This window comes from Coturnix japonica, chromosome Z, assembly GCF_001577835.2.
Source record: "Coturnix japonica isolate 7356 chromosome Z, Coturnix japonica 2.1, whole genome shotgun sequence".
NCBI classification, from domain to species: domain Eukaryota; kingdom Metazoa; phylum Chordata; class Aves; order Galliformes; family Phasianidae; genus Coturnix; species Coturnix japonica.
Genome location: NC_029547.1, coordinates 1,916,832 through 1,935,798, shown reverse-complemented (window position 1 = coordinate 1,935,798; position 18,967 = coordinate 1,916,832). Strand labels below are relative to the sequence as shown.

Below are 18,967 nucleotides of genomic sequence, written 5' to 3'. Positions count from 1 at the left end.
CTCCCATTAATAACACTACAATTTCCAAGTTGACATTGTCTCTGTAGCACAGGAAGAGGACAATTCAAGAAGCCAAAGACTGGCACACGCTACCTGCTGGGCCTTCTGTGTCAGCCTTGGTTCTGAGCCTGCTTTCAGGCGGACTTGACCCTCTGCAGGAATCTGCACCAGGAGGAAGGCAGACAAACTGCGGGCAACCAGCCGAAACCTTGCAGATGGAATGAGAGCAGGGAGAGAAAGTGGTGTCAATTGTGAAGTCCTCAACAGCAGATAAGTTCTACCCCATGAGAGATCGTTTGCATGAGGAACACACTTAACAGCTTCAGAAGATCATTTGTAATGCATTAAGGAAAGAATATCATTGTCACATGTACATTACATCATACACACAAGCTACCACGGAAATGAAAGGTTACATCTGTCCCAAGCTGTGCTGCAGCCTTGATGTCACATCTGACATACTTCTCCCTTTGCTGGGCTTAGAGACATCCCCATCACCCAAACTAAAAGATGAGTTGAACAGGATTAAGATTTCAGCATAGGGATGCATCTCAGAGGTTCCTAAAAACTTCACATTGATCAAAGTGCTGCCCTGAATTGGTGTTCCACAAACGTTCATATATTTTTTACTGGTCTTCTTTCCATGCTGAACTTCATTTTAGTAAGTAACAACCAAACTCAGCATGTTTTATAAAACAAACTGAATATTAATTAGGGAGATGTTTGATTTTTCTCTTAGTATTTTCCAGCAGCTCAAGGCCCATACAGAAAAGGCAATGTGCATGTGGTCATACAAAATTCTTGTGATGTCAACCACAGCTCCACTAGAAATTAACATTAAGCCAGAATCACAGCTGCACTTTATTTTTGCACTACAAACTTGAACAAGAAGCTCATACGCACTTCTTCATGAATGTCACTTCATGAGTGTCAAACACTCATGACAGTTTTTTCTGTCTAAACAGTTTTTCTGACAGTTTTCAGAGATACGGGGGCAGCTGGGATTCAGAACATCTTCTGAGATTGCCCTGTGCTGTCTTGATCCATTCTGCAGCTTCTTTTTATGGATCATGCATCATTTAATTCACTGCAGCTTCAATTCCTACCTGGGTGACAAAGGAGACCTCCTGCCCAGCCCAATAGCTCCAAGTATTCCAGAAGTGAGTCTCTCCTCAGCCAGCTGACTCTGCCTGCCCTGGATGGACAGCAGTGTCCGAATGACAGACTCCATCACAATGGCATCATCTTGCTCTATCTGAATTAAGGATAACTGCATAGCTTTGTGCCACCAAAGGAACAGCTTCGCCTCTTCCTTTGCTGAGCTATAAGCAAGATATAAAAAAATAAAACAAAACAAAAGATTTTTAATAAGGCAGGAGCACTGGTTAAGAAGTTTGTGTCTCTCCTCATGAGGACCATGGAGAATTCAAATGGTAAATGCTAATCTTAATACATTAAGCTAGTATAACCATATTATCCCAGTTACATTGATATAACTGCTATTGTTACAAACTTGATGCCAATATCAGCTCGCAGGTTTCCATCGCTTGCAAAAGAACAATAAACAAGGCTTCCTTGTAGGCTTTAAATCTCAGAATAAAGATACTGCAACCTGAAATGGATTTAAATCTGCCTAAAATTTTTTTTAGGGAAGCTTCTCTCCTTTACCTACCAGCAAAAAACCAAAACAAAACCAAAACAAACCTTAGGAAGAAATAGCTGTTGCTTACCCAACAATTTAGATTCTTCTCAAAAAGGAAACTTTTGTTGAGCAAAGCACAAAGTCAAGTTTCCCCTCTGGTATTTTTAATCTTCCCCTACACAGACTGAGACTGCAGCTTAAACTAACAAGCTCAGAATTTCCACATATAGCACAGGCACGAGTTTTCTGCATCAGAGTTATCATCAAATGACTCCACCCAGTCACTTCCCATCCCAGACACCCTCAGCTTTGATGTTAAGAACAAGTGTTAATTTGCAACGTAAAGGTGCTTTGCTATCTATCTTCTTTCCACTTTAGCAATAAAAACAGTGCAACTACATGGTAACCTACAAGAGCCAAAGTATTCTTTTAATTTCAAGAAACAGAGGAATGTGCATTTTCCTACAGTGCTCTTTCACAGCAACATAATTATCAATATGTTGGCTAATTTCTGGTAATTTCAGCAGCAATAGTAAGTAACAGTAAAGCCAGTTCTTACATGCTTTAAATACAAAGTACCATCGCTTTAAACCCAAAGCTATTACAAGCCATCCATTCCCTCCTGCCTGAACCCAATTACCTATTAAGTTGTTTTATAGCAACACTAACTTCACAGAGCTCAGATCTAGTCCACATCAAGCTTTGAGTGTTCAGCTGAATATTTAACGTATAATTCATCCCACCTAGTGGACATCCAGGAAAGTGGAACTCAGAGTTATTTGCTTGAAATCATTTGAATTCAGCACAAGGCTGCCAGTGAAATCAAGCCTCTTCAAGGGGAAACTAAACCAAACCAAACAAGAAATGTTAATGTAAAATTCCTTCTTCTGTTCCACCACAGAAAGTACTAGGGTTGGCACCAGGGGACGAGCAGACTAACAGAGGGTATGGAAAGACTGGCCATTTCCATCAGCAGCCTGATTGATTACACTGACTATACAACCACAGCCATGTTTAAAAGGGTATAGACAGAAGCCCTGAGCTCCATACCTTGGATACACTTGCTCCAGCCACTTGCTGATGGTGATTAGGATCTTCATTTCATTGGTAAGAGTTTGGTCAGTGTTCAGGCATTGCAGCAGGTAGACATAGAGGGTCAAGTAGCTTCCTAAGGACAAACACTCCTGCAGGAATTCTTCCATGGTTAGCTCAGGAACTTGGAGGGAGGCGAGTATAGGACCCCAGCCCAAATCCTGATGGTGAGGAAGAACTATAAAGAAGATGGAAACACAAGCAAGCAGCAGTTGGTACAACCTACAAACTGAAGTCACCTCATTGTTCTCCTTTAAATTATAGAATATTAAAAATGTCATAAAGAGAAAGAACAGAGCCCTGATTATGAAAACCAGATTAAAATGCAGCTCCAGAATGAGGCAGCACTCACAGAATCACAGAATTATCAAGGTTGGAAAAGACCTAGAAGATCACCTAGTCCAACCATTACCAATACTTCCCAGCTAAATCATATTCATCAACACAACATCCAGACGTTTCTTGAACACTCCCAGGGTCGGTGACTCCACCACCTCCCTGGGCAGTGCATTCCAATGCCTGACTACCCTTTCTGAGAAGTAATACTTCCTAATGTCCAGCCTGAATCTACCCTGGCGCAGCTTAAAACCATTCCCTCTAGTTCTATCACTGACTACACAAGACAAGAGGCCAACCCCCAGCTCACTACAACCCCCCTTCAGGAAGTTATAGAGAGCAATAAGGTCTCCCCTGAGCCTCCTCTTCTCCAGACTGAGCAATCCCAGCTCCCTCAGCCTCTCCTCATAAGGCCTGTGCTCCAGACCCCTCACCAGCTTTGTAGCCCTCCTCTGAACACATTCCAGGGCCACAATGTCTTTCTTGCTGTGAGGGGCCCAAAACTGAACACAGTACTCAAGGTGTGGCCGCACCAATGCCGAGTACAGGGGGACAATTACCTCCCTGTTCCTGCTAGTAACACTGTTTTTGATGCAAGCCAGGATGCCGCTGGCCTTCTTGGCCACCTGGGGAACACTGTCGGCTCATGTTCAGCCGAGCATCAATCAGTACACCCCAGGTACTAGCATTAAGCTACTAGGATTCTATTTGACTCATGTTTAATCACCCCCTGAAGACCAATCAACATTTTTTACTTAAGCAGCATAACAAGAGATCTCCTGCCTTTATTGAAGTAAGAGGTGATACAGGCTTCTGTTGTCTCTGCCATGTGTCGCACGGAGGCCAGGCTCTGACATGCTGCTGTCAGAAGGGGCATTGCTAGCAATCCATGCACTTTACTGTCAATCCACTTTCGTAAGCTCCCCCGAAGTGACTCAGCTGTTGTAACACTGGAAGTGTTCAACATCATCAGTGTTTCTGTAAAGAGACTGCTGAGGGCCAGGTGACGTGTCTGCAGATCCATATCTGGAAGACAAATTCAAGAATCATTGCAGTAAACAGACACCAGAAACTAAACAACCTGAACTTAGCATCATCACTGAATACCTCTCTGTAGATACTGAGAAAAGATGCAATCATTAAACTCCTCATTGCCTTGTTTGTACCCATAAAGCCACAAAAACACTTATTCCACAAAAAGACACTCATTCTTATTACCAAGAGAGTGCTGAGGTGCTGGAACAGCTGCCCAGAGAGGCTGTGGATGCCCCATCCATCCCTGAAGGTTCAAGGCCAGGTTGGATGGGGCCCTGGGCAGCCTGGGCTGGTATTAAATGTGGAGGTTGGTGGCCCTGCATACAGTAGGGGGGTTGGAGATTCATGATCCTTGAGCTCCCTCCCAACCCAGACCATTCCATGATTCCTTGCAGCTTCTTCCCTTGATAAGGCAGTTCCTAATTTATTAAACTGAAACAGTTGATAAGTCTGCATACAAGAGTACATCAGAGCAAATCATCCATTTAGCCTTTTATCACGCCTAAGGTGAAAATAAATGGAATGGTAAAGCACGTTTATCACCTCCAAGTAAGCCTGCGTATTAAAACACACTTTAAAGCACAAATCAGAATGAAATAACTGGAATTTTAGATTATTCAGTTCAAAAATGATAAGCCCTGAAATACCGCAGGCCCTCAATGCATTTTCCAAGATCCTAGACTTCCTGCTTATCACTGCATTCAACCTTAGAAAGTCTTTATGCAACCATCTCCTGTCACTGCCTGAATGTGTTACTATGGGCCACTGGTAACATCACCCTCCAACTACAAACCTTTCCTGTTCTCAGCGCTTAAAGAAGTCTAAGAGTAGAATAATCTGTATTTTATGTTAAAGCCAACATTGTTACAAAAGAATTTTCAATCAGTGTCAGGTGTTTTAACAAGGAAAAATACACATACATGAGAGCAACACAACCTGCCCATAGAGAGACCAACGTGCTGGAATGAAGGATCTTAGTTTTAAAGTAATTTGCACTACTTCGATACAAACCTGGAGGATTAAAGACAACTACATCATCCAGCAACTTGGACATTTCCTGCTCTAAAACTGCAAGAGTGATCTTCCCACTTTGTTCCAAGGTGCTGAGGAATTGAACCATCTGGCGGATGTACGCTTGGCACTTCAGTGTTGCATCCTGCTAATCAAAATTAAAACGAATTAGAAAAAAAATAAATAAAACAATCACACCTGGAAATCTTTCCACACTCTACATTTAACACACAGAAGGAGAAAGCTGTAAATGAGAAGAACAGCTTAGAGACAACATAAAACCACTTACAAGGTGGATGTGACTATCTGAAGATGTGCCAAACCCTGCTGAGATTTTCAGGAGCTTCACTATCAATTCAGATGCAGCATCCTTAGCAAGGATAACAGAGGGAGGGTAGTGACTGTTGCAATAGCTGATGATGCTTTGATAAGATGAAATGCCCACAAGTTGCCAAGGAAGGGAGCTAGTCTGTCCGAGAAGATTTATGAGTGGTGATTCCTAAAGATTTAAAAGACATAAGTTTCTTTATCAACTGCTGGTGATATCTTGACATAACAGCATGAAATGCCCCAGGGTGGTAACAGGGAAATACCACAAGCGGGAAAAGACCAGCAAGTATGAAATGGAACCCCCTGAAGATTTACCTTCTGGAAGAGTCTCCCAGAAAGAGTGCACTGAATCAAACTGTATAGTGCCAGATTAATCTACATACAGTGCTTAGCAAAAGCAGGGTTTGGAAAGTTCATCCCAATACCAGTTGTTTCTCTTTCTTATTCTGACAACTCAAGTACTGGAATGAAATCATAAACAGTTAAAGTATTGGTGATATACTAAGATTCAAAAGAAAAAGTAATCTCTTCTCAGTACTTCACCAGAAGCAGTGACAAGCTTCTTAAAGATGCATCTGATCTTCATGACAGTTGCAATGCCATGATATCACTTTTTTTTTTTTGGCTTATAGTCTTCAGTGATTAAAGCTGAAAGTCAGTATCAGCGGGAACAGCTTTAAGCCCCCAGTTAAACACACAGCTACCTGATCCTGCCACAAAAACTGGTAAGGTCAGCATCAGACACTGCACTTAAAAAGTCTTCACAGCACTGCAGGTGTTGCAAGTATGAATGCCACACATTCAAAGCCCCTCCTGCACTTACTCCAGCAGACTGCCAGCATCAGTCTACTATGATTCAGACACCCATTTCCACTCACTTTCATAAAAAGCTTCACTTTATATATATATAGCATTGCACATTTATGCAATATATTACACATGTGCATATGCACATATCCTTCCTACAGCTACCTCTGCTTCCTATAAGCACACACTTAAGGCTCTCCCAAAGTAGGAAAAAGAGAAGGAGAAAAGACATTTGAATTAATGATGATTAACGTAAGAAACACGAACTATGCAGCATTCCACACTTAACCATAGCAAGAGACAGCTTCATAGTAGCTTTACTTAACAACAGGGTTTTTTGTTTTGGTTTGATTTAGTTTAGGGTATTTTAATTGTCATTGCTGATTCTTAAAAGACACCACCGTAAGTATTTGCTCATTCCAAAACTCAGAGAGTCATTCTGTAACCAGAGAAAACAGTCTGTGTTTATTTGTTTATTCCTTACACCACTACTGGATCACAGCTCCCACAGAACCCTCTCAAAACAAACAGCAGTACTTCCTCTTTCACACTGCTCACACACAGAACGCCTCACAGAAGGATTCTGTTAGTGCTATAACAAGCATTCTGCTCATAGCATCTTATGAAACACTTCAGAGCTCATCATTCTGCAAGTGAGGAAGAAGTCACAGCCTGTTTCCTTGTCACCAAAGGATCCCTCTTCAAAGAGGGACAGGAATAAACCTTTTCAAAGGTACCTCTTTGTCTATAAGCTGTTCCTCCTTTGCCAACAGGACCATCATATACAGCAAACAGACAATCATGTTGTGAGTCTGAGGATGAGGGTTGGGATTCCAAGCATCAGAAAGGACGCTGACCCAGTTTATTTCACATAAAACATAACCCAGGAATAAGAAACAACTCTTGGGGCTTCCTCTTTCCACCTGTGAAGGAGAAAGGAAGGCAAAAAAAATAAAAAAGGCATATAAAACCATGTAAGACAAAAGTGAAGGTGGGGTTACTGGGATTAGATGTTTTAGGTGCCTTTGTCCACAGACTATCGGGACGCTTTAAATCCTACACAGGAACTGTTCTCCTGCCTTTGATAGATCGTTTGGGAGATGCCAAAGATCAAGTTCGAGAGCAAGCACAGAATCTCATATTGAAATTGATGGATGAGGCAGCACCGCCCATGTACATTTGGGAACAACCATGAAACAAAAAACGAGTATCTGTGATTTACTTTTGGAGTAATTCATAAATAAACGAACTTGAAAAGCTTCCTTCTTACAGGACATTCTTTAGCTCTGCAGCTATTTCTAAGGGTAACAGTAATCATGGCTTTATTTCAACTGATGCCACCTACTCACTTTAAAGAACTCTTCCATAAGCATCTGGTCTGGATGCATTTCCTTCCATGGAAGTCTCCTGAATTCAGTATGGAAAGTATAGAGAATAAACTCTGGCATTTTGGGAGCTGTGCAACATCCACAGTAATGCATCAGATGCAACCAGAGAGCACCATGGTGGCCTGGCAGCAGCTTATCTAAATCCAAAGGAAATAACAGAATTAGCAGCAGGATAGGAATCGAGGGAAGCATGGTTACAGAGGAAAATCCAGTTTTGAAGATGAAAAACCACAAGTACAAGATTCACCAAAGCACATGCATTAAATAAAAATTAAGCTTTAAATACTGCACTTTTGTTTTCCTTTTTCTTTCTTTCCCCACTGTTAGTTTAGTTTTTTTTTACCTTAATGTTAGGCAACTTATGACTTCATGTTCTCTTGAGCAAACACTGGACAGCAATGAAAGTTCACTGTTTTTGTGACGCCGGTGTTCCCTGCATTAGTTACATTATTTTATTTCATTTTACTCTAACAAATCTGGAGCCTTAAAAATGCATGATGTTGTTATCACATATTTATTTATACAAGCTAGGTTTGAATCCAGATCATCATTAAAAGCAGTTAAGAGGTATTTGTAATATATATATATATATTTCATTGCTATGCCCCATTATGCATTAGAAACAACACACAAATACAAATACCAGCTCAAAATGATCAGACCTAGAGATTAAATTATCCCCAAGGTCAGCTGCTGAGATACATCACTTGTTAGCATAACATACTTCTGCTTATTATGTTGTATGGGAAACTCAGACCTGGAAGGGAGTTGTGTGCTTGTCATGATAGCTTGTTTTGTTTCTCTTTCCTTCATATAAATACGTATCTACTGGATGACAAAGTTAATCATATTCTCTGCCCTCCCCAAGTCAAAAAGCTGTCTTTTAAGGACAAAATAAAGAAACAAGCTATTGGTTCCACAACAGTGACCATCATGGCCAAAAGTTCCTAACAAACAAAATTCCTTTACATACCACATCTCAATTAATGAGAAAGTGCCCCTGCCTTCTAACAACATGGACCTTCACATACCTTTAAAGCTCTCATGCAAAAGCTTGATGCAATCTGTAAACAAACGGACCATGCTGGATGCTGCGGGAGTATCACTCTCCAACCAAGGGTAGCAGGGCTGGTTACTGAAAGCAGAAATAAATTAAATAAAATAACACCACACTGAAGATCCATGACACCATCAAATACATAGAAATTGTTTGATATTTCCTACAGTAACCAAAGAGCAAAATGTAGGAACTCACAGATGATAGAGCATATCCACAGTCAACACTCAAGTGAAATACAGGAAACATGCTCAGAGCTTAAAAAGCCTGTGGTTCTGGAATAAAGTCAATTTGAGGTACCTACCACTAAAAATAAGTGTGTGAAAACAAAGGTCTAACAAGCCAGCAGATAATCATAGGACTGATCTCACCTAAGGTTCCTTTAAACAGCACCAGCACATGAGGTTGCATTTGTTAGTTTTTGTTTTGTTGTTATTAAACAAATGAATTTTAAAATGAAATTTGAGTGTGCTTTCAGAACTAGCTGCATCCCACCCCTATTTTTCTCATCTCTGTTTCTATTTCTCATACCAAAAGCAATTATCCAGTGTAAGCACTGTACAGTTTCCTTATGCAATTCATTAAATACTTGCATGTGTCATATTGTTAATTGTTATGCAACAGCTATTTAAGCAGAAAGTCATAACACACACACACAAAAATCACAGTAGTAAAAGACATTCTCACAGCGCTAATGATCTCCTTTTTCATAATGAAACAAATTTTTGCTAATGCAATACATACCTTGCATCTTCCTTGTCTAAGACCAGTATCCATGGCTTAAACAGTCCAGCAGTAATTGAATACAAGGACTGCAATGCTAGAAAACACAAAGTAAAGACGTTTATGCCTCAAATCAGCAACCATGAACAAATTACTTCTCCAAACCTGGAGAAAATGTTCTCTCCTTATTACGATGTTAAATCAGTTCTCTGTGATCAAAAACTGGATGCACAAGGCTTGTTAGTAACATTCATCAATATTATGATGGTTTTAGCAACAACCATAAGCATCTTGTACTGTTTAGATCTTGTCGTTATTGTTTACTTTAACATAACTTTCAGATTGCAGACACAACAACAACTCACAAAATGTTTACCTATATACAAAAATGGAAGATGCACAGTTTTCTCCAATTTAAAAACTACATATCATGATGACATCAAGTATTCCCCCCCTTTGTCCAAACCTGTACTCAGTGCAAAAAATCACAGTTTTCTTTAAAAAGGACTCACTCCATAAAATAACCTGAAAGCAGACTTTGGATCAGGAAATTTAAAGAAGAATCCTCCATCAAGCAGGCTTATAAGAACAAAGGAAGTCCCAGCTGGCTCCCTGAAGAGCTTGTTAGTATTTCAATACTGTCATCATTACACAAATACAAAGAAAACTAAATGGCCTTTAATAGAAGAAATTAAGAACAAGCACTCAGCTTCAAGTCATGTGCTCTTAAGACATCTTACCAGCTAAAACTCTGTTGCTGCCAACAGGCTCTTGGGCTAAACTGACAACTTCAGTTTCAATAAGCCGTTTAATAAGATACTCCAAAAATGTGTTCACTTCAGGCACATAAGGACTCCATTTTGAAAAGAGACCGAAGGTTCTGAAGTCCACTGAGGCTAGACGAAGCTTGCTGAAAGAGGTGGAAAGCCATTCTATTGTCTCTCTAACCTGTAAAGAGAACAAACACTAATAAACTGAAGACAGACTGCACAGTAGTGTTAGGACTGTTGGGACACCCATTCAGCTGCAGAACACAGTATACACAACTTGCAAGCTACCCACCTGCTCTGCAGACAGAAGGACTTCTCCAGCATCTCGCAATACAGGACTTTCAGTGCAATCGCTTTTCTTGAAGCTCCCCTGTTCAGCCACCACTGAACCACATCCCAAAGCTTTAAGTGCTGCCTTCCAACAGTCAGGGCTTAGAAGCTGCTCTGAGGAGCCTGGTGGAAACAGAAAGCATTCTGGTTTCAGCTGGGACACGTGTTTTTTATCCCCTTCATGGTGTCTTGTACACTGTTATTTTTTGGTGTTAGGAAAAAACCAAGCTGATAACACATGGATGTTTTAGCTGTCACTGGGCAGCGCTGCACAAAGCCAAGGACATCTCAGTTTCTAGCTTCTTGTACTGTCCTGCCAGCTAAGGGGGTGGAAGGCCCAAGGAGCTGGGAGGGGGCAAAACTGGAACACACTGACCTAAACTGGCCAAAGGGGTCTTTTACACTGTATAACATCATATGACAAAGAAGGGAAAATAGTGGAGAGCTGACCAGGATGGCCAGCCCTGGGGACTGGCTGGGCATATCACTACTCTCATTATTCTCCTCTTCTCTCTTTGTAAATAAGCCAGAAGAGTATAAAAAGCTTAGCACACATCAATTCAGATACTCACTTTGTACAAACAATCTTAGAAAATCACTATAGTGATCAGGGAACTGATACTGGAGGAGGTTAGTCCAGTGATTGCAGAAGATATTAAACGGCATCAGAATATCTTCTTCAGGTTCAAGGCCACATGCATTGAGAGCCAAGTGAATAGATTCCAGAAGCCTGGTACGCTCAGATAGAGGTGGCTTAGTGACATTTAACCACTGCGTAAGGTCAAACTAGAACAAAGGACAGGAAGCATTTGTAAGTAGAAGCTTTCATGGCCACAGCACCTCCAGGAAAAGGGAGAAACTTCAGGGTGAAAAGCCTCCCTAGGTTTTACCTACTTAAGGAAAACCTGAGAAACTTTCATTTTATTAACCCCCATCCTAAAACCAAGGTCATTCTCTATAAAGGTTACAACTCAGCATATTAGAGATACTGAATTTACACAGACTCTTGTCAGGGGGTCTCCAGTTTATAGAAACACACATGCTTCAGTACAGCTGTCAAACAAACACTTAAATGCACTATGCTGGGCTAGTCCTTGCAGTCCCTAAGTTTTCATATGGAGATTCAAAGCTTTTGTAGCCCCCAGGCAATCTGTTTCCAACTGGGTCAGCAGAGTCAATGGTGATTTATACCACCAAGGAAAGCTCAGTCATGCCCAAACCAGACCAGCTGACAGCCACAGCTGTAGGGTTCCTAAATCATATCCCTCCTTGTTGAGGGATATGATTTAGCTGGGAAGTATTGGTAATGGTTGGACTGGATGATCTTCTAGGTCATTTCCAACCTTGATAATTCTGTGATTCTGTGTGTAATGTAATGAGAAGAAAGATTTCTGTTTGTCTGCTTTTTTGGCTTTTTTTGTCTGTTCGTTTGTTTTAAGGACAGATGGGATTCACTGGCAATTCGAATGAACACCTCCTCAGAGGTATCAAGCAGAAGATATCACAAAGAGCCTGCTTTGATTTCACCTCATGAGTAAGAACGTACCAAAGTGGAAGCCATTGGAAGCACACGCATTATCCAGGCTATGAAAGGGGTAGTTCAACATCCCCATCTAGACTTGCCTCCAGTCTCTCTTTAGTTTCAATATAACAAAGAGCACTTATCATGAGCAACATACAAAAGCTGTCACAGTTATTTTGAAGTACCAGGTTTCTCTCTCTCTTCCATAGCTTTAAGAAGACCTACATAAGCAACCCACAAAACAGATCCAACATCTGTGTAACTATTTTACCTTTGTCAACAGCATGAAGACAACATCGCTGTTGTCCTCACTCAGAAAGGTCACAACTTTTTCATATAAAGCCACAAACTCATCAGGAGAAGCAACAGGAGTGAAGTATGGAGATAGAAGCGTACAGAGCCTTCGGTTGTGCAGGATTGTCTGGAGGAGACGTCTGCACTCTGACTTGGTCCCACTGATGAACACCTAAGGAATAATGAGAAAAATGGTCCAATATGATTCTACTCAGAACAAAAAAAAAAATAACAACACTTACAACCCTTTCTTGAGATAAGCACAACTGTGCTACCTAAAAAAAAAAAAAAAAAAAAGCTGACTGTATGAGAGCAGCTTCAAGTAAATACTGCTCTTCCACCAAAGGTAACTGTAAAATAAACACTGGTTCCCAGCACGCTGAAGAACAGCACTTGTGACTGCACAAACTGCATAAAAGTATTCAGAAGTCCAATTTTTTTGATAAATTAAAGAAAGTGAATCCAGATTTCAGCAGCCCTATTTGACACCAGTAAAGATTAACTGTGGCTATAGAAAGGTGTTCTGCACCTCAACTTCTAATGTACAGTTGGGCATGGGAAAAAAACACTGTATCTAAGAGATCAAAATAAATATCTGGACACACAGCAGAGGCTAGTGCTTTTTCACAGAGCATCTATGTAATGCAATGCCATTGCAAACATTACCACAAAGAAGCAGCAAACTTCTTGCCAACTCACTGCACAAAGAACACTGCAAGGCTTTAGACGACAAAAGACTAAACACAGATTTGTGTCAGCTAGCAAACGATCTATAACAGAGAAACACATGCCAAGTCACTCTTATGTACTGTACCAAACTTCAAGCATCCCCATGAAAACCTAGATTGCTTCAGCACTTAATTAGTGTAGCATGTAATTAACAGGGAGCATCTTATAAGGCTGAGCAAGCATCTCAGAGAAACAGCTTTCATTTTGCATGCGTGCAGGCCTGAACTGTCCAATATATGATGTACATTACACAACTTGCTGAGTGACAAAAGGGATATAAGCTTAGAAGTTAATTTTTAGGCTTCTGAAGGTTTTAGACACTCTATATCAGCAGGCAACAGGGGTAAGTGTTAAGCATACAGTACTAGAGTATACACTCACCTGGCCTAGGATCTCTATGCAGGAAGTGAAGAACTGCCTTGTGGGAGGGTTGCGTTGAGTTTCATCACACACATACTCCACCATGATAAAAAACAAACTAATTCCAACTTTCTTAATTGCAGGCATAGGCTGCACTTTGTAGATATTTATTAAGGTCCTGCAAAATAAATAAATAAATAAAAGCCGATTCAATTTGCACATGGAAAGAAATCTATGTTACTACGGAAAGGTTTCTTGCATCAACACATCGCGTTAAGATAACTGTTTCTGGTTTACATGATGATCAAGTGTGGTCTCACAGGACCACTGAATGGTCCGGTTGTGCAAGGACCTCTGTGCCCTCAGTCCCATCTGCCCCAGCAGGGAATCCAGGCCCACAAACAGGTGGCTTATGAAGATCTTCAGGAGGGAAACTCCACTCCTATGGGTAATTTTGCCATATTTTAAAGCTTAACATAGCAGCACTGCCATCACTCAGCCTGCTCTTGCACAGTTAAAAAGGGTATTCTAATGCAAGATATAATAAGTTGAGGTAGAGAACATATTTTATGACATGTTATGGTTGAGTGATGAGCAGTTAGCACAGGCTTATTCCTTTAGAGGTCTGTCATAAACATACAGGTCTCAGGGCTCCACCAATGCTGCAGATCTACATTGACATACATTATAAAAAGCAAGCAAACAGGTTTGACGTTGCTATCTAAAACTGTGCCTGAGCAACTTACGTTATAAAGTTTTCTACATGCACTGCTGCTTCCACAACACCCACAGAAGGTGGCTTCATGGCTTCTGCTTGCAGCTGTCTCACTTCTTTTCGCAGAGCATGAAGCTGCTGGCTCACTGCTTCGTTTTTGTGTTTCCCCTCAAACTAAATGACAGGAAGAGACATTCATTTCAGAGTAAAGGATTTTTGGAAAAGATAATTAATGTGGCAACTAAAAAAACAAAGCAGAGCCTAGTAAGAGAACTCTGACTGTAGAAGGCTTTCTCCTGTGAGTCTGATAAGACTTACTGCATTCTACCTCTTTGTCACATTTGTTAACTATGACTCACTAATATAATCCATGTCTTTGATAAAAAGACTTAAGCCACAGGAAAGGAAACCTAGGTGAGATCAAGACATTCACTTAGCAAGCAATATAGATTAATTCCTATGAACATTCTGATACCTTCATTCTTATCTGTGAGTATATTCTTACATTCACACACTGGGAAGCAGTTTAGCACAGACTCTGTGAGTAATCCAAAACTTTATGCAATAATTTGCTCTTCTGTTGATCTGTATCACCTTCACAGAATTACATACTACATAATTCAAGCTTCACGTTAGATTTTCCTTGATATTTTCTTATTTTAACAGGCATATGGCAGCACCACACCAAATAAATCCATTCTTGTAACCATTCAAACATTTCACCTCCATTTGTCACTTCCACCAGTCCCAAAACAGAAAGGATGCCCTATTGCTAACCTGGACTGTTACATGAGCTGCTCCCTGGCAGCCTTTACTTGATGCTCCCCGGCACTCCAGGTGGAGGGTGATCTGCTCCTCCCGATTAACATACAGCTTGGGTATGGTGTCCAGTATTTCACTGTTCAGAGCAACATGTTGGGATTCCCAAAGAGCTGCAGTTCTGAAAAGCATTTGTTAATGAGGTTACTGAAATCTTTAGCAAGAATAGTAATGCTAAGAATTTAAAAGGAAGAGTGGAGGATTCAATTCAATACAAAAACTCATGACTTGTTTATAACAGAAAATGAAAGCTTAGAAAATGAGTGTTAATAACTCCATAGTGATAGATCTTCAAAGTTCTAAAAGAAAATGCTTCATAAGAAGAGCAATACTACTTAAGCCTGTATAAGAAATGTATTTTAATAATTCTCAATGACCAGATGGGAAATTAAATACATCACCTGCTGTAAGAGATGCTGTTTTATGTCAGATAAAAAAAGGGAAAAACAAACCTGGACTGTGGGATATTCAGTTAAGAGAAAGGAACCCACCTGACATTGCTGCTGGAATCATTAAGAAACATCCTTTATTAAGCTTAATGAGGATTTTCTTTTTTAAACTTACTCTAAATAATATTATTAAATGATTACATCATGTGGGAATGGCTATGAACCATCAGGTGTGCCTGAAATACATTGAATTCTCTTAGTAGGAACATTAATAAACAAAGTTTCCTCCCTTTCATTCACAGACCTAAAAGCTCTCAGAAATGAAGTCTCTAGCATCTCAGTGCTTCAGATTATCACCACTAACCCAGTGCAAAACGGTTAACTAATTTTCATTAAGCCTAGGCTAAAGGGAAGATTTAATTAAGAAGTACAATGAATGAGAAAAAAACACGCAGCTGTCAGATGTCAGCTGATGTAATCTCAGTCATTAGATAAGACTTGTGCAGAAAACCCTGGTAAATAGGTAGAAGGTAAATACTGTCAGCCTTGCGCTAACACCACCAGTCAGACTGCTGTAAAAGAGACACAAAGACACTGTTGGAAAGTAGGAAGGCAGAAGGAAAACAGCAAAGTCTTACTTGGCGTGACCCTGCAAGACTTTAAGGTCGGTGTGTGTGAGCTGAATTGCTTCTTTCTGATTTATCAGACTGGCAGAGGAAATAACTGGCACAGGGGCTTTCATGGGCTGGAGTGAAAGAGGAGGCTTGGGCAAATCAAACTTCTTCAAATTATTCAATATCCTTTCTTTGGCTAGAAGAAAACACAGAAATCATTTGGTCAATAAGAAAACTTTAGAATAAATCAAACAAAATTATTATCTCATGAGGATAATACCATGAGGATTCAAGAAGCCACAGCTTCCCTTGTTTACCCTTAGCCACTCCTACCTACACATTCTTCAGTTTTCTTCTTACCACCACCATCTATTCTCCTCCTCTGACAGAGGCTCATTGCTCCTTCTAAAACAAAGTCACCTTCCTTTCCCTACAATTCACCCCTGTCTCTAGTTTTGTCAGCACCAATTCCTTCCCGAAGCACGCTCTCTTTCCAAGCCAGTTCTCTTCTTGTGCTGATAGCCACTCAGGTTACCCAAATAATGCCAATTCACTTTGATATTCCAGTTTCTTTCTACTTCTTCCTTCCCCTTTTTAACCAGCCCCACAAAAATCCTACCTCAACATATCTTTAGTACACCTACCATAATTATCATTGCTTTTTGTGTTAAAACAATGCTTTTACAGCAATAATTCCCAAGCAAACAGCAAGTATACAGCTAATAAAAATATCAGAAACAAACTTTCTGGGATTAGTTACAGTGGTTTTTGACTTTGCTTGCAGCTGTCTTTTACCTACACTTTCTGAAGATCCAGCCTGTCAGGAAGATGCTTTTTTGAGTGAGTTAACCCATAATAGTAGCCCTTTCTGTCCTAGTTTTACCCACAATATTCTTATATCTTACCTGACAAAGGGTTGGTGAAATCTGTTTGCCCTGCAGAAACAGCAGCTGGTGTGTGTGATTCAATCTGAGCCCGCATCCAAAGGTTTACAGCTTCCTGAAACTCGTGATGTATCAGTTCAATATTGACATACTCCATCCACAGATCCTAAAGGGAGAGAACAATTAATTTAAATCACCATAATTCTGGTAATTACCATATGTTGTGCATCCACCGCATTAGCTAGGATGCTGACACAAATGAAACTGGACTCCGCTATTTCAAATTTATAGGAAAACTACATTAAAAAAATATCTAAAGTGATGAAAAAATCATTTAATATGAATACTTACAATTCACTGAAAAATAGAGGAGAAACCTGACAAACACTAGAGGAATGAGAATACAGCAGGCACAAGGAAATTACCATCCAAAATCTTCCTCTTGCAGGCATTTAAATTTCAATAATTACAGAGGTTTAACAGCATGTATTTCTTTTTCCCTAGCTCAAATAATAACCTGGTATTTTATGGATTACCAATATAAGCACATTTGTACATTCAATTTAATGATCCAGATATTTCTCTAGAGTAACAACACTGAAAAAACTGCAGAATAGTAAGAAAAATAAGGACTGAATTCTCACTAAGACATGCTAAAAAAATAATCTATACATGAGCCTGGCTTAAATATAAAGGAAGGCAGCTTAGGACAGAAGAGGATTTTTACTGTTCTGACCTTTTTCCTAAAGCTACCATACAAGGAGTATGAGTACATACAAAGGAGTACTGAAGACCAGAGTAAGTCTCTCACTTCATTGGAGGACTTTAGCAAATGAAGCAAATTTTGGATCCCATCTCACCAATGTCTTTGGTACATCACCTGTTGATTCTGCATGATTTTAGCAAGTCTGTGTGCATCATACTGCTTTGGTAAGGAAGGAATGTACGTGTCTCCTTTCTGAAAGCTCTCTTCTTCCAACCACAAAATAAAAACATTACAAAGCCTGAGAAGTGAAACAAAAAAAAAATGGAAAAAAAATAAAATCAATACACACAGCATATAATTATAACTGGACCATCACCACACCTTTGTACTACAGTATTAAATATCACAAACAAATCAGTGTCACTGATGAGAAAATGGAAGTTCAAAAGTCAGCCCTGATTAATTCAGACCATATTTTCTCTTCTGTCTAGAAGGCCATTAAACTTTCTGAGCATAAGATTTATTTGGCTGTAGAATGCTTTGGATTTATGATGGAGCAGGGAAATCCTTTGAAATGAAAGGCTGACAAAATATTAATCAAGTTATAGCCAGTGAACATCTCTGGATTATTTTTCACCTATGACTGAGAAAGATTTATAAGCTCCCTTGATTGTTTGTACAGTACGTATTGATTGCTGGGGGGAAACACTTATCAGCAGCTCAGATGCTGCATGCCCAAGACCCCTCAACAAGGGACTTCTTCCAAGTTATCTCTTCCAACTGTTGTTTCTAGGAAAATTCAGACACTGTAGCACTGCAAATATTTCTTAAGGCAGCCTCTCAAACCACAAGTCTGTGCAACAGAAACACAGACTTCTGTATTTGTTTCTGGTTTCACTGAGATACGTGGCTTCTAGAAACAGCCAACTTGCCATTCCTTACAATGATGAGTGTTCATCAGCTGAGCTGCAGTATCTGAACATCTCCTTAGCATACCCAAAAGTGGGGAGATGCTTTCACTAAGGTTTTGGGTAAGCAGATGTATCACTCTCAGGCTAGCATGTAACACAATCACAGCTCACCTCTATGTTGGTAAACTGAGCTAACTGAATCATGTGCTGAAGTTCCCAGTGAATTCCCTGCTGTATCCAGGTGGAAGCTGGGGCCCAAACTATGTCAAATGTATATATACACAAAGACAGCTCTTAGACTGATAGTCAGTGATGTACCTAAGTAGCAGATATGCCTAAACAATAAGCATTTTAACAGAAGAGGAACAGCACTAATTAAAAAACAAAATTCTCCCTTAAGGAGAATGACAACTCTATCAATAACATTGTGCTTTTATTAGTAGGATCAACCCTCTTCAACAAAACACCTTGTATCAACAGTGATACCACCACAGCTAGGTATA

The 18,967-nt window shown here is 40.0% G+C and overlaps 1 protein-coding gene across 4 annotated transcripts in view; it reads right to left on the bottom strand.

The window, feature by feature from the left end:
* The window catches only part of EPG5 (ectopic P-granules autophagy protein 5 homolog), a 46,689-nt gene that overhangs the window by 2,288 nt on the left and 25,434 nt on the right, over positions 1-18,967 (bottom strand). For 2 of the 4 annotated variants that reach the window (XM_015848195.2, XM_015848198.2), the window contains exons 24-43: positions 17,728-17,851; positions 16,869-17,013; positions 15,988-16,159; positions 14,919-15,081; positions 14,173-14,315; positions 13,448-13,604; positions 12,315-12,509; positions 11,094-11,307; positions 10,484-10,644; positions 10,162-10,369; positions 9,443-9,518; positions 8,673-8,776; positions 7,603-7,778; positions 6,991-7,176; positions 5,406-5,615; positions 5,117-5,264; positions 3,854-4,096; positions 2,693-2,912; positions 1,107-1,322; positions 94-208 (exon numbers count right to left, since the gene is read on the bottom strand). In XM_015848195.2, the coding sequence (XP_015703681.1) occupies positions 94-208; positions 1,107-1,322; positions 2,693-2,912; positions 3,854-4,096; positions 5,117-5,264; positions 5,406-5,615; positions 6,991-7,176; positions 7,603-7,778; positions 8,673-8,776; positions 9,443-9,518; positions 10,162-10,369; positions 10,484-10,644; positions 11,094-11,307; positions 12,315-12,509; positions 13,448-13,604; positions 14,173-14,315; positions 14,919-15,081; positions 15,988-16,159; positions 16,869-17,013; positions 17,728-17,851 (3,376 nt within the window). The remainder of the gene's footprint in view (positions 1-93; positions 209-1,106; positions 1,323-2,692; positions 2,913-3,853; positions 4,097-5,116; positions 5,265-5,405; positions 5,616-6,990; positions 7,177-7,602; positions 7,779-8,672; positions 8,777-9,442; positions 9,519-10,161; positions 10,370-10,483; positions 10,645-11,093; positions 11,308-12,314; positions 12,510-13,447; positions 13,605-14,172; positions 14,316-14,918; positions 15,082-15,987; positions 16,160-16,868; positions 17,014-17,727; positions 17,852-18,967) is intronic. The other 2 variants (XM_015848196.2, XM_015848199.2) reach the window with 1 other exon arrangement.